Source organism: Corvus hawaiiensis, chromosome 13, assembly GCF_020740725.1.
Source record: "Corvus hawaiiensis isolate bCorHaw1 chromosome 13, bCorHaw1.pri.cur, whole genome shotgun sequence".
NCBI lineage: Eukaryota > Metazoa > Chordata > Aves > Passeriformes > Corvidae > Corvus > Corvus hawaiiensis.
In genome coordinates, this window is record NC_063225.1 from 7,545,390 (window position 1) to 7,564,901 (window position 19,512).

The 19,512-nt window shown below is 41.4% G+C and overlaps 1 protein-coding gene across 7 annotated transcripts in view; it reads left to right on the plus strand.

Annotated features, from left to right (window-relative positions):
- MCTP2 (multiple C2 and transmembrane domain containing 2) overlaps positions 1–19,512 on the plus strand; it is a 122,642-nt gene that overhangs the window by 36,084 nt on the left and 67,046 nt on the right. For 5 of the 7 annotated variants that reach the window (XM_048317941.1, XM_048317944.1, XM_048317940.1 and 2 more), the window contains 6 exons: positions 1,695–1,837; positions 2,650–2,726; positions 3,855–3,966; positions 5,814–5,849; positions 14,248–14,412; positions 15,762–15,892. In XM_048317941.1, coding sequence (XP_048173898.1) covers positions 1,695–1,837; positions 2,650–2,726; positions 3,855–3,966; positions 5,814–5,849; positions 14,248–14,412; positions 15,762–15,892 — 664 coding nt within the window. Of the gene's footprint in view, positions 1–1,407; positions 1,562–1,694; positions 1,838–2,649; positions 2,727–3,854; positions 3,967–5,813; positions 5,850–14,247; positions 14,413–15,761; positions 15,893–19,512 lie in introns of those variants that run through there. The other 2 variants (XM_048317946.1, XM_048317947.1) reach the window with 2 other exon arrangements.

Below are 19,512 nucleotides of genomic sequence, written 5' to 3' on the forward strand. Positions count from 1 at the left end.
GAAGTCTGCAGCTTTTTTCCTTTTTTTTTTTTTTTAAACAAAAAAAAAGTGTTTTTTTCAACAATTATTATTCAGGAAAAGGATCAGCTGCAGACAGTTATTTGAAAACCAAGTGATATTTTCATTCTGTGAATGAAACACACTTTATGTGCAGAATGGACCAGGTTTTACAACTCTTCCCTTTTGAAATTAAAGCAGAATAAAAACTTCCTATAATTCTTATAATTCTCCCAGGAGCACAGTTCTTTACAGTGCTATGTAATTCCAAATAGATGCTTACACATAATTGTTTTTTCTTAAGTCGCATAACACTGATCAGAGCTTTGAATGTTTAAATACGGATTTTTCACATCCTCACAGGTGCACCAAATCATTGGCAAGACTGGGTATTGCTCTTAGGCTGGGTATTGCTCTTAGGCTGGGTATTGCTCTTAGGCTGGGTTACCCTGGACTGCCATGTGTTTGTCGGCCAATATCTCAGTGGGAGCCAGGGAGGACAGGTTCAGATTATTTCTGACTCTGAAGTCTGCTGTAGAAATCAGTTTTTTCCACTGGCAGCCCTTGCTGCAGGCTGGGGGGCTGCCAGGACCATAACCTTAGCTGTTACCCTTCTAATGAAACTGAACTGTTAGGAGGGAAGTTTAATTCCAAATATAACGTGCAATACAGAAAATGCTGGATATGACAGGTGAATGGCACCTAGGCTCAGTTAATTGTAGATGCTGCTACATCTCAGTTGGATTTTTTTCCCCCTCCTTATTTGCAGCTTGTGAGGATTTTTTTGCAAAGTCTATATGAATAACTAAATCAACCATCATCTAGTTAAATCCTCTCTGTACCTTGTTCCCCCTCTTATCTGGTGTCCTGCATGGTGGCTGGCGTTAGTGCAGATGCCACCAGTTTAATAACAACAATAAAAAGTTGCTTCCCTCTTCTGTTTTCCTTTGACAGATGCAAGTGTTTCTGTTGCTGCCGAGTGGCACGAGCCTCACGCTCGTGCATGGACATCTGCTCCATAAAAACACAGAACATTATTGCCATGGCAAATTGTGCCACTTGGATTAAAAAACGTGTTACCTGGACAGTGCTTGTTTTTACAGAGTCTGTTCTCTGTGTGGTTTTTATCCTGAGCTGATGAATAATGTCAGTATTTTTTCACTGAAACCTCAAATTGGGTTTTAAGTAAATTGGCAAAGTGACACCAGTGATGAAATCCTGACGGGTACTTTAGCTATTGTTACTGGTTTCCTTGGAGCTCCTATCCCAGTTACGATGCTTTGGAGTTCTGGTCCTTTGAATATATTCATAGTCACAGGATCACATTTTCTCTCTTCCACTGTGTCGTTAGTTGGCCTGTAAATAGTGCTTCAATGCTTCTTCTGTTTGCTCTTTTACCAAATTAAATTTTTAACAGACTTGTTAAACAACAATTATTCTTTAAAAATAAAACAACAGAGATCAAGCAAACTACGAAGATTTTTTTTTTTTTTGTTGCCTGCTTTCAGACAACTTTCTGGTTCTGTCTATAAATTTCCTGTATGAATGAGCAATTTTTATATAGGTAATTAAGTATATGCCTGTGTATAAAATAGATAATTACCATTGACTGTTTTAAATTATTTTATGAAAATGTAATTTAAGGTTGCGGAGTTGCATAGGGGCATGCTAATTTATTTTAAAATTAATTATCACAGGTACAAGTGACCCATATGTGAAGTTTAAACTGAATGGGAAAACCCTCTACAAAAGTAAGGTAGTCTACAAGAACCTCAACCCAGTTTGGGATGAAACTGTTGTGCTGCCCATACAGACCCTCGATCAAAAACTCTGGATCAAGGTAAGTTTTGGCCTCAGATTTTTGAAAGACGGGCCAATATTTTTTTAAGCAATTATTTTCAACTTTAGAAACATATTGATTTTTATTCGCTGTAGCAGCACGGCGTAAAACACAATCCAGTTTAAGAGCTTCAGCAATTTCAAATTAAAATGCACATATGTCTTTCCCAGATTTTACTTGCATGTTTTGCTTTCCGTCTGCAAAAACCCAAGTTTGAAATAAAACTCCTTGACTGGATCTGTTTAAAGCCGTGGAGCTGAATTCTGCTCGCTCTCTCTCTCTCTCTCTCCCCCCCGTGCTTGTGCAAACTCAGGGAAACCAAGAGCAGTTTCAGAAGCACGTTTTAGGAGTGTAATTTGGCTGGGCTGCACAGAATTATTACCTGGGATGCAGCTGTGACAAGTAGCAAAGCCTTTTCTGGTTATGAGTAACGTTACAGTTACCAGAACCGCAAGCTACCAGTTGTGAGCACTAATTGCTAAAACATCTGTAAGCAGAAGTACCTGATTTTTGTGCAGTGTTTCATTATGCTGTCGTGTGGAGTGTAAAGGAGCAGGCACAATCCATAGCAGCACACATGTCTCTGTTTACATAATATTAAGAAGATACTTTCAAAATGCTGGTTAAATATTTAGCTAAAAATACAAATTAAAGCAGGGAGATGGAAAGTGATCCCTGAATTATATCAAAGCTTTGATCTTTCAAATACAAAATTGAACTGAAAGGGCTTAAAATATCTGTTCTTTCATCGCCTGGGATAAAACTGGCTTATGATGTGAAAATTGGAAATATTTGTCTTATTTTGCCACCAGGTGTACGATCGTGATTTAACCTCTTCAGACTTCATGGGTTCGGCATCTGTAGCTCTCACTGAACTTGAACTCAATAGGTAACTGATTATTTCATTAAAGGTTATTAATGCGGCTTCATTGAGAAACAGAGGGAAGTAATGAAATGCTTTTTGTTCTGGCTTGGAATTTGTCTATTTGTGAGAACTCCTTTTTGATAGAAGAGAGGGGAGCACAATTTAAGAGAAATCACTTGAGAGAAATCTTCTGCACACGTTTTTATCCGGCATTACGCACTGGATTCAAATCCAACCTGGACGCAGCCCAGTTCTGGGACTAAGAGTTTCTGTGTGCAGCATTGTTTAAGGAGAGCTGCACCAGGATGATTTATGGAGGAAGAGGGGGAGAAGGTTGGGAGCTGTTCTCAGCCCCACAGGGCTCGGGGTACCTTTCTCTGGGGCTGGGGAGCGTTTTGCCCAGCTGCTGCCAGCGCCCCTTTTCCAGCCTCCCCGCCTCCATCCGTGCCTGCAGCAGCTGCATCTGGCCCTGATTTAGTGCCGAGGCAAGCCCTGTGCCTTTTGTCTGCTGCTGCTGCTTGGGCTCAATGTGGAGCTGGAAGCCAGGAATTCAAGTTTTAGTTGTTTCTTTTATAGTCCCTTGCTGTGTGATGACTTTTTTGGGGAAAATGAGTTCTCCCTGTGCAGGGGGAATTGTAGCTCCCGTGGCCGTTGTATCTGAATTTCTAGAAATGTTAATTTATCCATGAGATAGTGCCACCAGGTAAATACCAGCATTCCTGTTTTCAGCAGGGGAACAGAGTCATGGAGAGGGATTAAAAGCAGGCAGAATAAATATCTCTGGAGTCAAATACAAGCCATTAATATTAGAAAATTCACTTGGATGAGTTTCCCTGTCACTCTTCCCTGTGAAGTGGAGGTAGTAGTAACTTAATTCAGTGTGCACCTGCATATGGAGAGTTATGAGTAGTGAGCAGTGCTGTAGGAACACTGTGCTGCATTATTAAAAGAGGGGTGTATTTTGTCAGAACCAAGAAAGAAATCTCCAGATTTCCCATTTTAACATTTAAACTCAATATTGGGAATTTCAGACAAGAAGCTGAAATTTGCACAGCTCAGCCTGACCTTTAATAATCAACTCGAGTTAACTGGAGTCGATAAATGCACAACTTTTTTTTCTTTTTCTTTTTTTTTTTTTTTTTTTGCTTGTAGAACTACTGAACAGGTTTTAAAACTGGAAGATCCCAACAGTTTAGAAGATGACATGGGAGTGATTGTATTAAACTTGAGTCTAGCAGTAAAGCAAGGAGACTTCAAGAGAAATGTAAGTGGCTTAGGAAATCAAATTTATAGCTGGAATTTGTAGGGGGGAGAAAAGAAGAGCTGGCATAATCTGATTTACTGAGAAATGCCACCTTTATTTTCATCCTCTGAGACGCAATATTGAAATCGAGATAGAGCATAACTTTTAGAAAAAAAGCCCCATAGTTAGCTGGGTTAAAATTGTGTAGACATTTGTAGTTGGATGCTTTTGTCTTGGGCATGTGTCCAGCGCTGCAATGGGCAGGTTGAAGAAAAGCTATTATATTTCCTTTTTTTGTTGTGGTTTTTAACAACAATGAAAAAACCTATCCATGTGAAACCTAAAAACTGAGTGAGCTTGGATGTTAAGACTTAAATTACCCCAGTCCTGTGGAGGAGCACCCAGGCTGAGAGGAGGACCTTGCTTGTAAAACCCCGATCTTCCCACTGACAGTTTCTTCACTGAATTAACTGAACTTGGCTCCTGATGCAGAAATGTGGTGATTAGTGATGTTAGAAACCCAGAGAAGCTGTTCAGAGACTGGGAACACCATAACTGAAGCTAATAGTTTTTTTTAAATTCCAGGTCCTGCACATGGCTTTTTTGCTTCTATTTTTAAAGATTTCTCCTAGTGTTTTATACAGAGTGTGTAGCTCACAAATATTGGTGAAGTAATCCTGCTCCTGGCCAGCAAGGGGTGGAGAATACCCAAGATCAGGCAGTTACTTGGACTGTTAAGAAACAGACCTGATTTTAAATATTTGTAATACATATTAAGAGAAAATATTTCTACATGTTTTCTGCAGAGTTGAATATGAAAGTTGCTGTTTACAGCACATTGTTGAATTATAGGTATGGAATTCCAGCCTGAATGGGATTATTTATAGAAACATAAATGTTTCAAGGGGTTGGAAAGCAAAATGAGAAGCAGCTAGTGTGGGATATCTGCTGTTCGTAATTTATTTTTCAAATAGATGCCTTTTTGAGAACTGTAAAATCTTAGTTAATAATAAGGTGATGATAGGCTTATTTTGACCTCACTATATGATTATTTAAAAGCTTAATGGCAATATTTAAAATAATGTTGTATTTATAGATCTATAAGATGGTTTTTATTTGAATTGTGAACTCCCCTCTAACTTGTACAAGAGAGCATTGTTGGCATGTGTCTCTGGATTGCAGCAAAGATGTAAAGTTACTTTAGCAAAAAAGTTAATTTAGTCAGAAGAACCTCAGGAATTCTAGGATTTTTAGGAAGGCCTGAGCTAAAGTGGGCCTAGCTGGTGAAACAAAGCTTATTGGTTTAAGTAGCAGCTTTTGGTACTCTTGGGTGCTTAGTTAACATTCAGAGTGCAGATGATAGAAGATCTGGTGCACACTGTAATCTTTTTAAAGACAATGTTTTAAGCCCTCATATTTCACATGCAGATTGCTCAGCCATTTCCAATGGAGTCAGAATAGTGAAATAGCTCTGTCCACATTAGCACTTAACAGCAAGATGATTTTTTTTTTTTCCCTTTTTAAATTAGCTTACTGTAGAACCAGATGGCACCAAAAGTATAAGCCATGTTTCTTACTAATGGCTCTGGGTCCCTCCACTTTTTATTCTCAATTACTTTTTTTTTATTGCCTCTTTTTTTTGGTGCAATGCAGGTATTTTGAGTTTGTTGATTGTTAAGTTCCATGAGGCAGGGAAGGTAGATGGAGATGCAGTTGTATATCTAGCCCCCTACTTTGTAATAGGCTTTTCTAACTCATTTGACAAGCTGCTGTTTGAATTATTTTACTAAACACTTTCTCCATTTTACTCCTTATCTGTTTCCTTTCCCTGGATTCTCTTTGGTGCAATAATGGGGACTCATGAACAGAGATGGTCAAGTCGAAAGAAACGAACTTCATCCAAGGTAATCCATACTGTTTTGTTTCACTTAAAGAAAATAAAGGTCCCCACCCAAAATATGTGCCCTCCTCTGAAACAGGCTAAACAAAGGAGAACCCCGAAGTGTAAAGGCAACCTGTCATAATGTGATGGCTGTGATAACCTTTGCTTTTTTGATTTTCCTTTCCATTGTGATGGGAAATTGCTGCTGTTTTCTAACTGTAGGTGCTATGGTGGTGTCTAGTGGCAAGAGAAACGAAGACCCCGTTCACAAAGAGCTGTAGAAAGAGAGAAAAACTTTCTGTACTACGGAAATGGGTGTAAAATCAACCAAAGTGAAAGGAGCTGTGGAGGGTTTGAGTTGTTTCAGAACACCCAGAAGGTGGTTGGTGCTGGAGTTGAACGAGGGTCTCCTGGATCCCAGTCTATCTTTGGGGCTGCCTCTCACCATGGGTGGAATCCTGTGAGGCAGTGTTTAAGTGAGTCTGGTTGCCGCCGTGGGTTTTGAAATTCCTTTTGTTCTTGGGATAGAGGCTGAGCAGGGAGTTTCATTACCTCTGTTGTAACAGGATTTCCAAGATTTGTGTGTTGCCACATGTCCATGTAACTTGCTTCCCTCGGTCTCCTATAGGATCCCTGCAGGCTTCCATTACTTTTTTATTCCTGTATCATTTTTGCGTTAGATTTTAACTTGTTCAGGAAGCAGACTGTGGCTTTTTATGTGTTCTGTAAAGCTTTAATTTGCTATTGAGTAAATAACAATGATACAGACACTGCAAGCCCCAGTACCCAGCTTGAGAGCTGTACAGACTCACTCTCTGAAAAGCAGAATTTGGCTCTTAAGATGAGTGTGTTCTCATGATATTTTCCCTCTGTAACTATTGGTTTGTGCCTAAATAAATTGAATCATTAACCTCCTCTTGTTTTATTCATTACAACTGTGGTGTGCTGTGTAGAGGAGCCAACCATCTCAGGTATTGTGCCAGCAAGGATGTTTTTGTCGATAGAAGAAGTGCATAGTACAGCCTTAGGAGCCCTGATTGCAGGGATATTGCAGTGCAGAGAGCTGCCAGGAATCCCTGAATGCCACATGATAGAAAGTGATGGAATAACTGAAGAGCTCATCACTTTAGTTTTTAACTGAAACTCTGGAAATTACTGTGCCCTCACTCAGTCAGTGTTGCTTGATCCTCCTGTTTCTCACACAGCTGTCCCTGGATGCTGGTTGGCTTTGGGACCTGGGAAAGGGAGTCAGGTTTCTAAACTCAGGTTCTTTTCCTTCAGAATAGCCAAAATTTTGTGTTGGTCGCTGTCACTGGAAGTTTTAGTGTGTATTTTTTTCATTTGTTTAGGGGTTTTTTTTGTTTGGTTTTTTCTTTTTGTTTTTACACAGTATCTCATTGCATTTAGTATAATTTTTTACATACGTGTTTTTGGACCTTTAGCTGTCAGCCTTTCAGCTCTCGAGACTCTGCCTTGTGCCTTAACACCTTTCAAAATAAAATTAAGAAATGCTGAAGCGTGGTGCTGATTTAGGAGACATAAAAGTGTTGTTTAAAAGGAAAAAAGCTTCAACCCTGTGCTCTGTTCTGTTCCAGTCACTAGAGGGTAGGAGAGCTTCAGCTCTTCCTAGGGAAGACACAGTTCATGCTCCAGTGTGATCTCTAAAGAAAACCTCTGTGACCATCCAAAGGCAGTAAAAAATATTTCCCAGCATGCGCTGGAAAAAATCTGACAAAGCAGTATTTCCTGGTTTATTGATTCTGCTACTGCACTAAAACACTAGTACTGTACATCAATAACCATCTTTAGTTAGGAAACTCTGGTCTCTGGAAGCAGTACTAGCAGTTTGTGGCAGAACATAAAGGCTGGGAAGAAAAATTGTGTGCATGGGGAATATAGGTGTCTAGGGAAGGAACAAGAGGTTATGGAAGAATAGCCAGAGAGTATGATGGGGTAGAAAACAATGTTGCTGGACGAGATAAAGATACAGGAATAAGAAGGGCAGGGGAAATGGAGAGAGCTCTGTAATGGATACACAAGCTTGTCTCTTTTTTGGCTCCTGAGCTGACTCTGGTTGGGTGTTGCAGGAGGAAAACACAGTATACTTTCCATTTGAGCAGCTGAACTGAGACATCTAAATTTCCTCTCTCCAGGTTTAGGCAAATAAAAGTTTTCTGTTTGAAATAGTTTTCCTGGGATTTTTTTTTATGTGCTGAACTGCAGCTGACCCCTATTGTAATATTTAGCTTTTCCTCTTCTATAAATACAGGGAAAATGACTTATTTTAAGGATGGACAAAATGAATATAACTTTCACAGCTGTTTTTTAATCTGTATTGCCTACATGAAAGAAATCTGATTATCCTCTAATTTGACCATTTTATGTTGTCTTAATGCAGATTTGGCACATCAGTGTCCTAAATGAGTCTTTTCACATTAATCACGGGATTCTTGCTGACTTCCCAAATTTACCCCAAATGTTGATGGCATTGATACCTGTTGCAGCTCCATGTCAGACTGGCAAAGGGGCTCATGTGGGCTGTTGTGGATACTGTACTCTCTTCATGTGTGTTCTCTGAGCTCCCTTGCTTTTTGAGGAAAGAGCTGCATTTCAGACAACAGCAACAACTGTGTCAGCACAAGATGTCCAGTCCAGCTCCAGTAGCCTCATGGTCATTACAGGGAGTATGCAGGAAGGATTCCAGCAACTCAGTATGGTCTTTTAAATCATTTTGGAGCAAGAGCTGTTGAACTGCATGATTTAGGTATCTCTTGATTATTATGCAGTATATATTTTTCACTGCTGCTGGAAGGGAATCATTGCATATTTGGGTGGATTCCCAGGACATGGGCAGCACATGGTCCCTCATTTTTCATGGGAGCTGAGAACAGCATTGTCCTCCGTGGGAGCTGTTTTTCAAGAGTGTGGCTTTCTTCTTTTCCTCATGGAGGGTGGCATTGCAAAGGGAAGAGGATGCTGTTAGGCAGTATTAATATACTCACTCATATCTGTGTATTGACAAGCTCTCCCCTCTGTTCTGCTTTCCTTTCTGGGGCACAGAGGGAGTTGGTAGCTCTCTCTGCTGGAGCCCAGCATGCTGATGCTCAGTACCCTTGTTTGTCCCGGGTGGTTTGAGTCTCACCCTGAGTGCTCTGCATGCTATTTCCAGCATTTGTACAGCTGAATAACCTTTAAGTGTTGAACATCTAGGAGGCAGATAAGCAGGTCTGCTTGGGGTGGATTGACCTGCAGCAGCTCAGTCCTGAAACAAAAGTGACGGAATTGCCACCTTGATAGCCTACGCTGATTGAATAAATTGGCTGAAAGGCTGACCGCACCCAAGTGCTCTTCAAGCATCTCATCGCAGGGGAAAATCCCTCACTCTCCTTTTTTTTTTTTTCTTTCCCCCTGTGAGGGCTGTTAGGTTTCATTTTTGTCTGCCTCATTGTGTTTGGCTCTCTCCCCCCGTCCCCCGTGGGCAGAGGGGCAGCGGAGCTCTCCAAGCGCTTTGCGGAGCGCGGGGACTCTCTCGCCGCAGGGTCACGCGTCGTGGCGCCAATCTTGTGTTGGTTCACTTGCCTTTCCTGCTGCCCTCTCATCTTTCCCAAGGGGAAACTGCCTCTGCAAAAATGGTTTCTCTGCCTAATGAGAAGAGGTCCGAAGAGTCCTCCTATTTGTGTGTTGTTGTTTTCTCAAATGGCAAATTACGTGGCCCAGTTTTGACGTTGACCTCTTCACAGGGATTGCAGCAGGCTTTCTGTTGTCCTGTCTCATCCTTTTACATGAAAGATGGGAGAGATGGGCTCACTTCACACTTGGCCACCTCGCCGTGTCATTTAAATGTACAATTTTTCTGCATCTCTTTATTGCTTCAAAAACAAGTTTGAACTTGGGGCATGTATGTGTGTGTCAGGAAAAGAGACAGATTTGAAAGCAGCCCTGATGCACCAGAGGGGATTTGCTGGGTGCCTATAGAGGGAGATTATACACAAATGGAGTTATCAGGAAGACTGGAGCTCCTAAAGGATTTGTGAAGCTGGGTCAATGAGCTGGTTCTTTCCCCTCCAAAGCTCTGTCATTCTTGTTCAGCTCCTGTATTTGGCTCTGTAAGGCCGAATACAGCCCACCTGCTCATTCTTTTTTAAACCAGAACCAGAAAGTGATAAAAAATTGAAAGTTGATGTGAAAAACTTTTATATTCATTTTGAAACCAGGAACAAGATTTTGAGAATGGTGATGTGAGCACTGATTTTTAATTTTTCTGTTCAGAGCTGTGGGATGGTTTTTAGGCAAATGTCCTTTCTAAGCAGTTGGGAGAAGAACCATCTTCTGATCCGTGTGTGACAGGGTCCTGCTCTATAAACAGGCCATACTTTGGCTTCAGAGATTACTCATTACTTACCTGATGTTGCACAGTGCCTAAATCTGCAGTAGACATGAGTTCTTAGACTTACAAAACATCTAGTTTAAGGAATAAGGCTCTCTGGATATGTGTGCTTATTGTCTGGGGTTTTTTTTTTTCTGGCTGGCTTGTTTGAAGGATGTCTTTAGTTCCAGTTTTAATCTATTTTACAGCAGTGAATTGCTCATAAAGGTGACCTTTATGGTGTTACTGCTTATTTGCACACAGAGCCCAGCCAAAATCAGAGCTCTGTCTAGAGACAACCCTCAAATTCTGGTCTCAAGGCTACCTTGATTTCAGAAATGATGAGGGGAAGAAATAAGCAAGCTTGTCCAATGCCTTGTGCTTGGGACATGTGCCAGCTTCTATCATAAATCATGTGTTTCTTAATTTCCAGCCCTGTAATTCCTGATCCCAGCTTCAGCCAACATTTTTGTACCTCGGCAAGGCACCTTTACTTGGGTCTGGGATGTAGCCAGAGTGTGAGCAGAGAGCTTACAGGAAAATATAGCAGGAGAGGCCTGAAGGACCTGGCATCCAGTGTGGGAGCCCAGCTGGAAAGGGCTCAGGTTCAGCAGGGGAGGAGCTGCAGTACCCAAGTGTGGAGGCATCAGTAGCCAGAGAGGTAATAGCAAAGGGAAGAGCTGAATGGATAAAACACTTCAAAATTGTCACTGATGAAGCAGTTATGTCCTTATTTTCTGGCCAGTATGGACCGGGGCTTTGGCTTTCCTGGTCTCATTGTGAAGGCAGGTTAGGGTAGTGGTGGCTGGAGCCAGGGAGAGTGTTTGGGGTGGTTTTTTTCGTGCTTGTTTTGCCCAAGTAACTTTGTTGGACTAATGGCTGTGCTGCTCTGTGCTCTGCTCTGCAATAGTTTTGCCAACTCAGAGGGAGGCTGTGAAGTTTAATCAATTAGCTCTGTGTAAATCAGTCTGAAATGAGTAGGTGTGGGGTATCAGAGAGGAGGTAAGACTTCTAAAATAAATAATGTGGTATCATTTTCTTGTCACCTGGGAGGCATTTTCCATAGTGCAGACTTCCCTAGGCAGCACTAAAGTTGACTCATTGAAGGCCTGGGTCTGTGGGTCTACCACACATCTGATTTTCCCCAGACGTGCTTCCTTCCCGAAACTGTGAGTGGAATCTGAGACACTGCCTGTTTCCCCGGGATTTCCATCAGGGTGGTCAGAGGAACAGCCTGCCAAATACCTGGGGAGGCTGGAGAGGTGGCCACAGAGCAAGTACAGAGGGGCTCTTTGGTGCTACTAGGCACAGGAAATGTGCCAGACCTGCTTAGCAGACTCCGTGGGGGTGACCTGGGCATGTCCAGGAAACCCAGAACATTCCTCATGTGATGTGTCTTGCAGGGGTGTAAGGCGAGCAGTGCTCTGCTTGGAGAGAGGCTTGTGCCAGTGGCAGGGCTGGACTGGGGGAGCTGGGAAGCTGGGGCAGTCATGGAGGCTGCGTGGAGCTGCTGCAGGTCAGCACTGTGCCCTGAACCCGTTGCAAACATCTTGGCTCCACTCTGCAGTGGGATGCTCTCAAGTGATGCTGGATCTCATGCAGATCCTGTTAGCTGGAGACCAGCACACCCCTCTTCTGAGAGGAGCACAGTGCTTCTGCAGCAGCACAGCCAGAGAAGGGGGTGCACAAGGCTCCTTGCTTGGGGCCACCTGTTCTGGGAGGTCAAGGTTGGTGCATTGCAATGTGTTCCAGTAATACTGAGTGCAGGTGCTGATTTTTCCTGTGTGGGACTGTGTGGGATCCAGGCTGGTTTGGGTACCTCCCAACAGTCCTTTGAACTGTCAAGTCAGCAGCTACAAGGGTGGGGTTATGTGTGCTGTAGAGCTGGGGTAGGAAGGTCCCCAATGCTAAGTGACTCCCTAAAATACTGGCCAGGATGAAAAAAAGAAAAGAATCCAAGTTTGATTTGAAAACTGAGTGATAACAACTGTCTTTTGTCTTCAGCCTGGAAGCTTTGAAGAGAGCTGGATGCTTTGTTTTTAAAAGAAATTGTAACGTGGATAATAAACTTCATCTGTTTTTTGTGGGTTTTTTTTGGGGTTTTTTTTTGTGAACTAACATCAAATACCTCTTCCTCCTCCAAGGAAGGAGCAGGAGGGGGAGGGAAAATCCTTACTCCTAAAGCAGCGAGTACATCACATCAAACATGACTGTGTTAAATACTAAAATGTTCAAAGTACAAGCGAGATAGATAAAGGCTTTGATGGGAAGTGGATATTTCCCAGGGACATTACAAGCAATAATCCAGATGTTATGGTGTAATGCAATGAGTGTCCATGGATAGATGGGGAGCTCAAGCCAAGCAGCGCCTGCTGTAGGCCTTAGCCCTCCACTCCCATGCTGTTACGCCATATGGAAGCAATCTCCAGGCCCCCTTAATAGCCAGCTTTGGATTCCATTTTCACAGGGCTCATAGAGCTAAGTGGAGCTGTTTTATGGACAAGTTAGATAGAAGCCTTTCCAAGATAAACATCCAATTCGAAATTAGGACATACCAAGCTGCAAAATTATTTTAGGGCATATTTCATGGAAGCACTGCCATTTTTCTAAGGCGATTGCCAGACTGTAGAATGCCCTTTGATCCCTTGTGGACATTACTCCCTTTTTTATAAAAAGGGTTTTGAAATAGTTGCAGTGTTTAGGGAGGAATATATCTGCTGGGACTTTGAAGTATGTCCATGGGAACAGTCATGCTTTAGCTTTTTGGCCCAAAAGACGAACTTTAAAAAAAAAAAGAGAGAAAAGAAATTACATTGCAGCTGGATTTATGAATCAAAATCTCATTTTCTTTTTAAAGGTAGGAATTTTTACCCATTGCGCCAGGAAAGCCAAACGGGGTGTTTAAATAGAAGTATATTGATATGCTTGTGGGATTCAGAATTCAGTATTTTAACCAGTAAAAAGCAAGTAAAAAATTTGTGAGTTCACCACCTATGATTTAAGAATTTTGTTGCCGGGTAATTGATCCATAAAAAGTAATCTTCAGACATCAGGTGCTTTTGCAATCGTTTTATTTAGCAACAACATTTCTTACTTGCTTTTAAAGCTAACACGTCCTGTTTTAAAGTGACTTGTGAAATCTTCTCCTCCGTCTTGCTCCCACCTGTACATGACATGATTGAAGCTCCAAAGTGTGGCGAGTTAAAAGTTGCTTCAGGAGAATAAAATATGGCAGGATTTTTACTGCGGGAAGAAAAGTATAGCCTTGAGTTTTAATGTTTCCAGCTCACTCCCCCCAAATAAAGGCCTATTTAATCATCCTCTGTCCAATAAAATATTGCCAGTTAGCAAACTGTTAGCGCAGCCGTGCTGTGCAAGATGAAGCTGCGAAGGTAACAAATGTGGCTACCAGGTAACCATAACTCCACATAAAGAGCCTGGTGGTGTCAGTGTTTTTTCAGCAGGCATCAGTATTTTTGATTCGTGGGCTCAGTTTCTGGAAGCAGGAACAGCAAAGGCAGCGGGCAAAGAGCTAACGCAGGCGGCGGGTGGCTGAGTGATGGAGGAGGTGGAAGATGCTGCTCAGCCTTTCACCTGGCCATGGGCTTTATGGTCCTGGGCTGCCTCCCCAGAAAGGACAGACCCGCGTTTTATGGATGTAGCTGGAGACATTTTAAGAGTTTACTTTAGTTTCTCCCCCGTTCCAGTCCCCATCGCTCTCCCGTGCCTTTCCCTGAGCCAAGGTAACAGATTGCTCTCAGTGCTTGAGGTCTGCTCTTGCCAGGGCTCAGCCAGGGTAGCTGAAGGCAACTTCTCTGGTGGTTTAAGCAAACCCTGCTGATTTTGCTGTGACATTGAGCACCAGCCCTTCACAGGGCCAGCTGTAGTACAGTCAGACAGAAAATCCATAGTATCCTACTGCCCTCCATTGCTTGCTTGCCCTTGGGGAAGCGTGGTGTCTCTCACTCCTGGTGTGCTTTCATATCACAGTTAACATGAGCATGAAAATGTCTTTGGGTCTTGAAACATTTCATGTTGCTGCCTTGCTTTTCAGACGAGTTTCACGCGGAACGTGCGGCTCTCCGAGTCTCTGCGCAAGAACCAGCTGTGGAACGGGCTGGTCACCATCACCCTCTTGGAGGGGAAGAACATGCCCAGGGGGGGCTTGGCAGAGATTTTTATTCTCCTCAAACTGGGGGATCAAAGATACAAGAGCAAGGTAAGTATTAAGGATTTCCTTGAGATGTCTGAAGTCAATAAGGTGCTTGATGTTTCTTTTACCGGTGTTGCTGCCTCAGATGGAACTATTCTTGATGTTCTTTAAGGTAAGTGAGTTCAGCACCAGGAGACCAGTCCAGAAGCATTAACATTTTGTTCCGTTTTCATGCCAGTAGAGAAAGTGCAAGTTAGGAATATATTGTGTGTTATCTGTGTTTTGTGTGTTTAACATACTCATCATGTTGATGGATGTTTGACATTAATATGAAATGAAATAAAGCTACATGCATCACACATCTGTTTTGTTCTCTGCCAGTACAGAAGTTGGGTTTCCAGTGTTAGGTCTGCTGGAGAAGTAGACTTGAAATGGTTTCCAGTGCAGGGGAATTATTATTCTTTTAAAGTTCCTTTCTTGAAAAATATGTTATATATTGCAGAACTTGCCCCCTAAACAGACAAAATGTTCCGTGGTTTTGATATTAATTTTTATTTTTCTAGGCTGTGTTTATCTGTATACAGTTCAGTTTCATAAGAATCTAAGAAATGAATGGGGTTCCCAAAGATACACATTTCATCTGCAAAGTCTAGTAAGAAGAGAGGCTATAATTAAAATAATACTCTGTTGAGAGAGCAAGAGCTCTGCATGTCATGAACTGGAAGTGCAGAGGAGGAGAAAACAAACCTCCTCCTGTACAAAATGTACAGAGCAAGTTCGCAGAACATAACATTTGGATGTAGGCACATCTGAAACCTGCACTCTGTCCCTCACATCAGACCTCAAACCAAGGTCATGATATGTTTTTTATTTAGGAAAGTAGTTTTGAAAAATAACAAATGGTTTAGTTACTTTAGAATAAATAGATGTTATTCCTGTTACAATCCCTTTTCATGCATCTCTCTAATGGTCCATAGATGTGTTGTGAATCTGCAAGGCTGAGCTGTTTGTTTAACACAGAAGGGTAAAAAAATACGGCTTTGGGTTCCTTAATTCATTCAAACCTGTTTCCAGGTGACTGACCTCAAAAGGGTTGTTCCTGATTTCTTCCAGTGTGTGATGGTGAATGATGACCACAGCCCACTGGAACTGGTGGTCTACCTTGTATTTCAGAATTTCTCCAGCCATTCATTCAGATAACAACTGTCTGTTGTAATGAGAGGGAGGAAAGAGAATATTTAGGAAGATGAGACTATATGTGATGGGCTGGGGGGCTTTGGTTGGAATGACATTAGTGCTTGATGCTCTAACATCCAGCCTTGTTCTGTAGAGTTGATTTCTTTTTTTCTTTTTGCTTTACTGTGAAAATAAGTACTGTTTAAGAAAAGTAAATATTATAACTGCATGTTTTCTAGACACTGTGTAAGAGTGCAAATCCTCAGTGGAGGGAACAGTTTGATTTTCACTACTTCTCTGACAGGAAGGATATGTTGGACATTGAGGTGTGGAGAAAGGATAACAAAAAGCACGAGGAGCTTTTGGGAACGTAAGTTGGGTTTGAGTTAGATTTTTTTGTTTTGGTGGGGGGAGAATGGGGCAAGTACAAAAAATAAAGTGATTTCGATTATTCTTTTTTTTTAACTGATCAATTTGTTTTCATTTACCAGCATCATAATGTATTTTTCTCTCCTTATTCCAGTAATGTCCAGGTTATGTTTATATTATGTTTATTAAAACCTATTAATAGGTAATTGATTAGCCAAAATCTGAATGCAGAGACACCCAAGCTGCCTCTAAAACCCAAAATATTGTAGGGACTCAGTGGCATTGAGGAGGCAGGATTTTTCTGTATTTTTGTGGTGATATTGCTCCACATCCTTATACACTCTGCCAGTGCCAGCCCAGGGATCTTTGTTTTCCTTTGAGGGTGGTGTCCCTTTTTTTCTGTTTACACTTTGATGTTGTGTTCTTCTATGATGCTTTAATTCCATGCCACTCTATCTGAATTTGTACAGTGTTATTTTCTTAGTAGTACCTCTCCCTTCCTTCCTTTGGCTTTCAGCATTGTCCTGTGGACCCATCTCCTCAAACAGCATCTGTGCTCTTGGGTACATGCAGCAGCACCAAGAACCCTTCACTTTACTGGAGACCCTCTTTGTTCTGTCCATGCTCATCTGCTGGCAGGATCATTGCCACAACTCTAAATTTCCTGAGGGTGGGGACCCTGCCTGCCATTGTTTGCTGCTCTCACCTGGCCAGGGTTTCACAGCTTGCTTACTAAGTAACAGTAACTCATAAGAACATTCTCTTACTTCAAGCATTCAAATAGTTTGAAACTATTCACTGAGAAGAACAATGCCCTTTGGCTCTACAAATGTTTGTGGTTTTGCAGAGCAGGAAATTCTTTCTGGCTGAGTGCTGTTGCTCATCACATGGAGAAGTGGCTGAAGATGAATCTGTTCCTTCCATTCTCACAGTTACTTCCATTACTTCTGATATTCTGTTTAGAGTTAAGAAATAAAGCAGTGTTTGCAGCTGCCTCAGGTCAGTCTCCCTGATGCTGGAGCAATTCTTCCTCAGGTTTTTCCCCTTTATTTTAATTTTTCCTTATGTTTCCCCCCCTTATTTTCCTACTGGTTTCTGGCAGGTGGTACTTAGTGTGGCAAAAACTATCAGTGAAACCCTTATTCTATTCAGCACTGGTGAGGTCTGTGTGGTAGATTTACCTGAAAGTAAAGGTAAATCTTCCAGGGTAAATCCCTGGAAGTGTTGAAGATCAAGTTGGATGGGGCCCTGAGCAGCCTGTTCTAGTGGAAGGTGTCCCTGCCTGTGTCAGGGGGGTTGGAACAAGATGATCTTTAAGATCTCTTCCAACCCAAACAATTCCGTGATTCTATGTTTAAATTTATTTTTGATGTCTATGTGGAGAGAAAATTTTCTGCTTTTGTTGTCTTAAGCACAGCAAATTGGCTGTAGCATCAAAACAGGAAAAAATACACTAGTTTTTGAAGAGCAATTGCAAGAATAGGTAAACACCAAATGCATAATAACAAGTATTGTTTTTACAATGTATAAACTTTTTGACACCCTATAAATAATATTTTATGAAGGGCTCAAATGCAGTCTAATCTGGAAAAGCATTCTGTTGGAAAAACAGCATTATGAGGTGCCATGTTTATTGTCTCCATGATTTCCAAGTTGAGTTGTGAGATTTCTGGATTTCACAACATCATTGTAAGAAATATTCTTTAGTGAAATGTTTGTGGGTTATATTCGGTCATTACACACAGCAGTACAGCCAACTGCCCTCAAATAATTCACATGGTTTTAAGGAAAAAGCAAAATTTTCTGGATCTGAGTTAATAATTTTGTGGTCTATTTATGAATAGAGTTAGAATTCATTATGCTCCCTTCCAGCCTGTTCAACCTTCAGCTGTGCTGGTTAAACCTTTAAATGTATGCATGTTTTTAATATTTAAATGAAGTTGGAGGTGCTCACAGCGGAGTCAAATCTGATAATCCCGACGGCAGAACTTTTGTGGCATAAAGACTCCTGTTAATTCCTTTAGACCCAGGATTTCAGATAGTATGGATGCCTTAAGCCTCTGGAATATGGTTCTTCTCCCAGGCATAATTTGGTTTCAAGGTAAAATACTGTTCCTGAAATAGGACCTGAAGTGTCTGTGGAGAGCATGGAACATGTAGAATAAGGAATGCCTTGCACCTCTGGTGCTGAGCACAAACACCTGGGGTGTTTGTCTGCTTCTGAATTAGTGAGGAAGCATTTCATGTCACCCTTCTATCACAAAACAAACCCTCACTGTCAGTGCACATCACAAGCTAAATTATTACATTCAGCCTACCTGCAGTCTCCTTAAAGCTTCAGCTGGGTCCAATTTCTCTTCCTCACTTAAAATCCCGCAGCCCTGAGTGGTTCAGCTGCAGCGTCTGGCACTGAGGGCTGGCTGCATTTTGGTGCTGGATGAAATAATCCCTCTATTTAGTCTGCACAGGACTGTTAGTAACATTTATTGAGTGCTTTTTGTGTCCTTTGGGATAAGAGGCATGCTATAAACAGGAGACGCTGTTAATGTATATGAATAAACAAAGGTGTTAACGTGTGCAGAATTTGTCCAGGCAGAGTTAAATTGTTTATGCCAGGTTGTTAGTGTTTCTGCACTGGGGGATATGTTCTGAAAAAAGAGATGCTGCAGAACATTGACAGGTTTTCCTTCACATATTTACCTCAAGAAAGAGGTTTTACAAAAATTGCTAAACTTAAGCCCATGAGCTCTGAGACTGGAGTGCATCCAATATCTTTATGATGAATGCCTCCAGGAAACTGTCTTTGCAATAAGAAACAACCCATGTTTTAAAGGCTGTGCTGTTGGGATGGAGCAGTAAAATCCCCACTATGGCTGCAACCAAAACCTTCACTTAAGTTTCACCAGGCTCTGGGATGAATCAGAAAAACAAAATTTATCCATGGAATAAGTCATAATGAGACCTTACTAATTGTTTCCCTGACACCTGTGGTATTTGAAATTCCAGGTACTAATCACAGATACATCTTTCTGTACTCTGTGGTAATGATCCTGATCTCTTTTGTGAAGGGCTTTCAAGGAGTCTGCAGGGAGTAAAATGGCAATGTTCTGTACAGATTTTTTTGTATGTATTTATATATATTTAAAGATTCCTGTCATGATTTAATTAATTGTGAATGGGAAAGTAAAATACAACTCCATGGCTAGTAAGAAGCAAACCTCAGCACTTTTTAGTGAAATTTTAACATGTGATTCTCTGATAAACAGATGTTTTAATCCCAAATTTACTGTGTACTGTTCTCGAGTACTATTCCTCTGCAAAATGAATAAAAAAAAGGGGGAAAAAGAAGCTACAGGTGAGGGCTTTAAATCAGAAGAACAGTCTTAAATGAAAACTAAAGCTCTACAGGACTAGAAGCTAATATAGGGGTGTAGACCTCAATATTGATCAGGAGGTGGAAGGAAAGCATTTAATTAATTGTGGTTAAAAGAAAGAAAAGTGTTACAGTTGTGTGCACAATGCATTCTTAACTTAGAGAACTGCAGCCCCTATAGGTTGTGCATGTAGCCACTTGTGTGAAAGATTATGTCTGAATTTAATATGTAACATAGCAAAAGATGA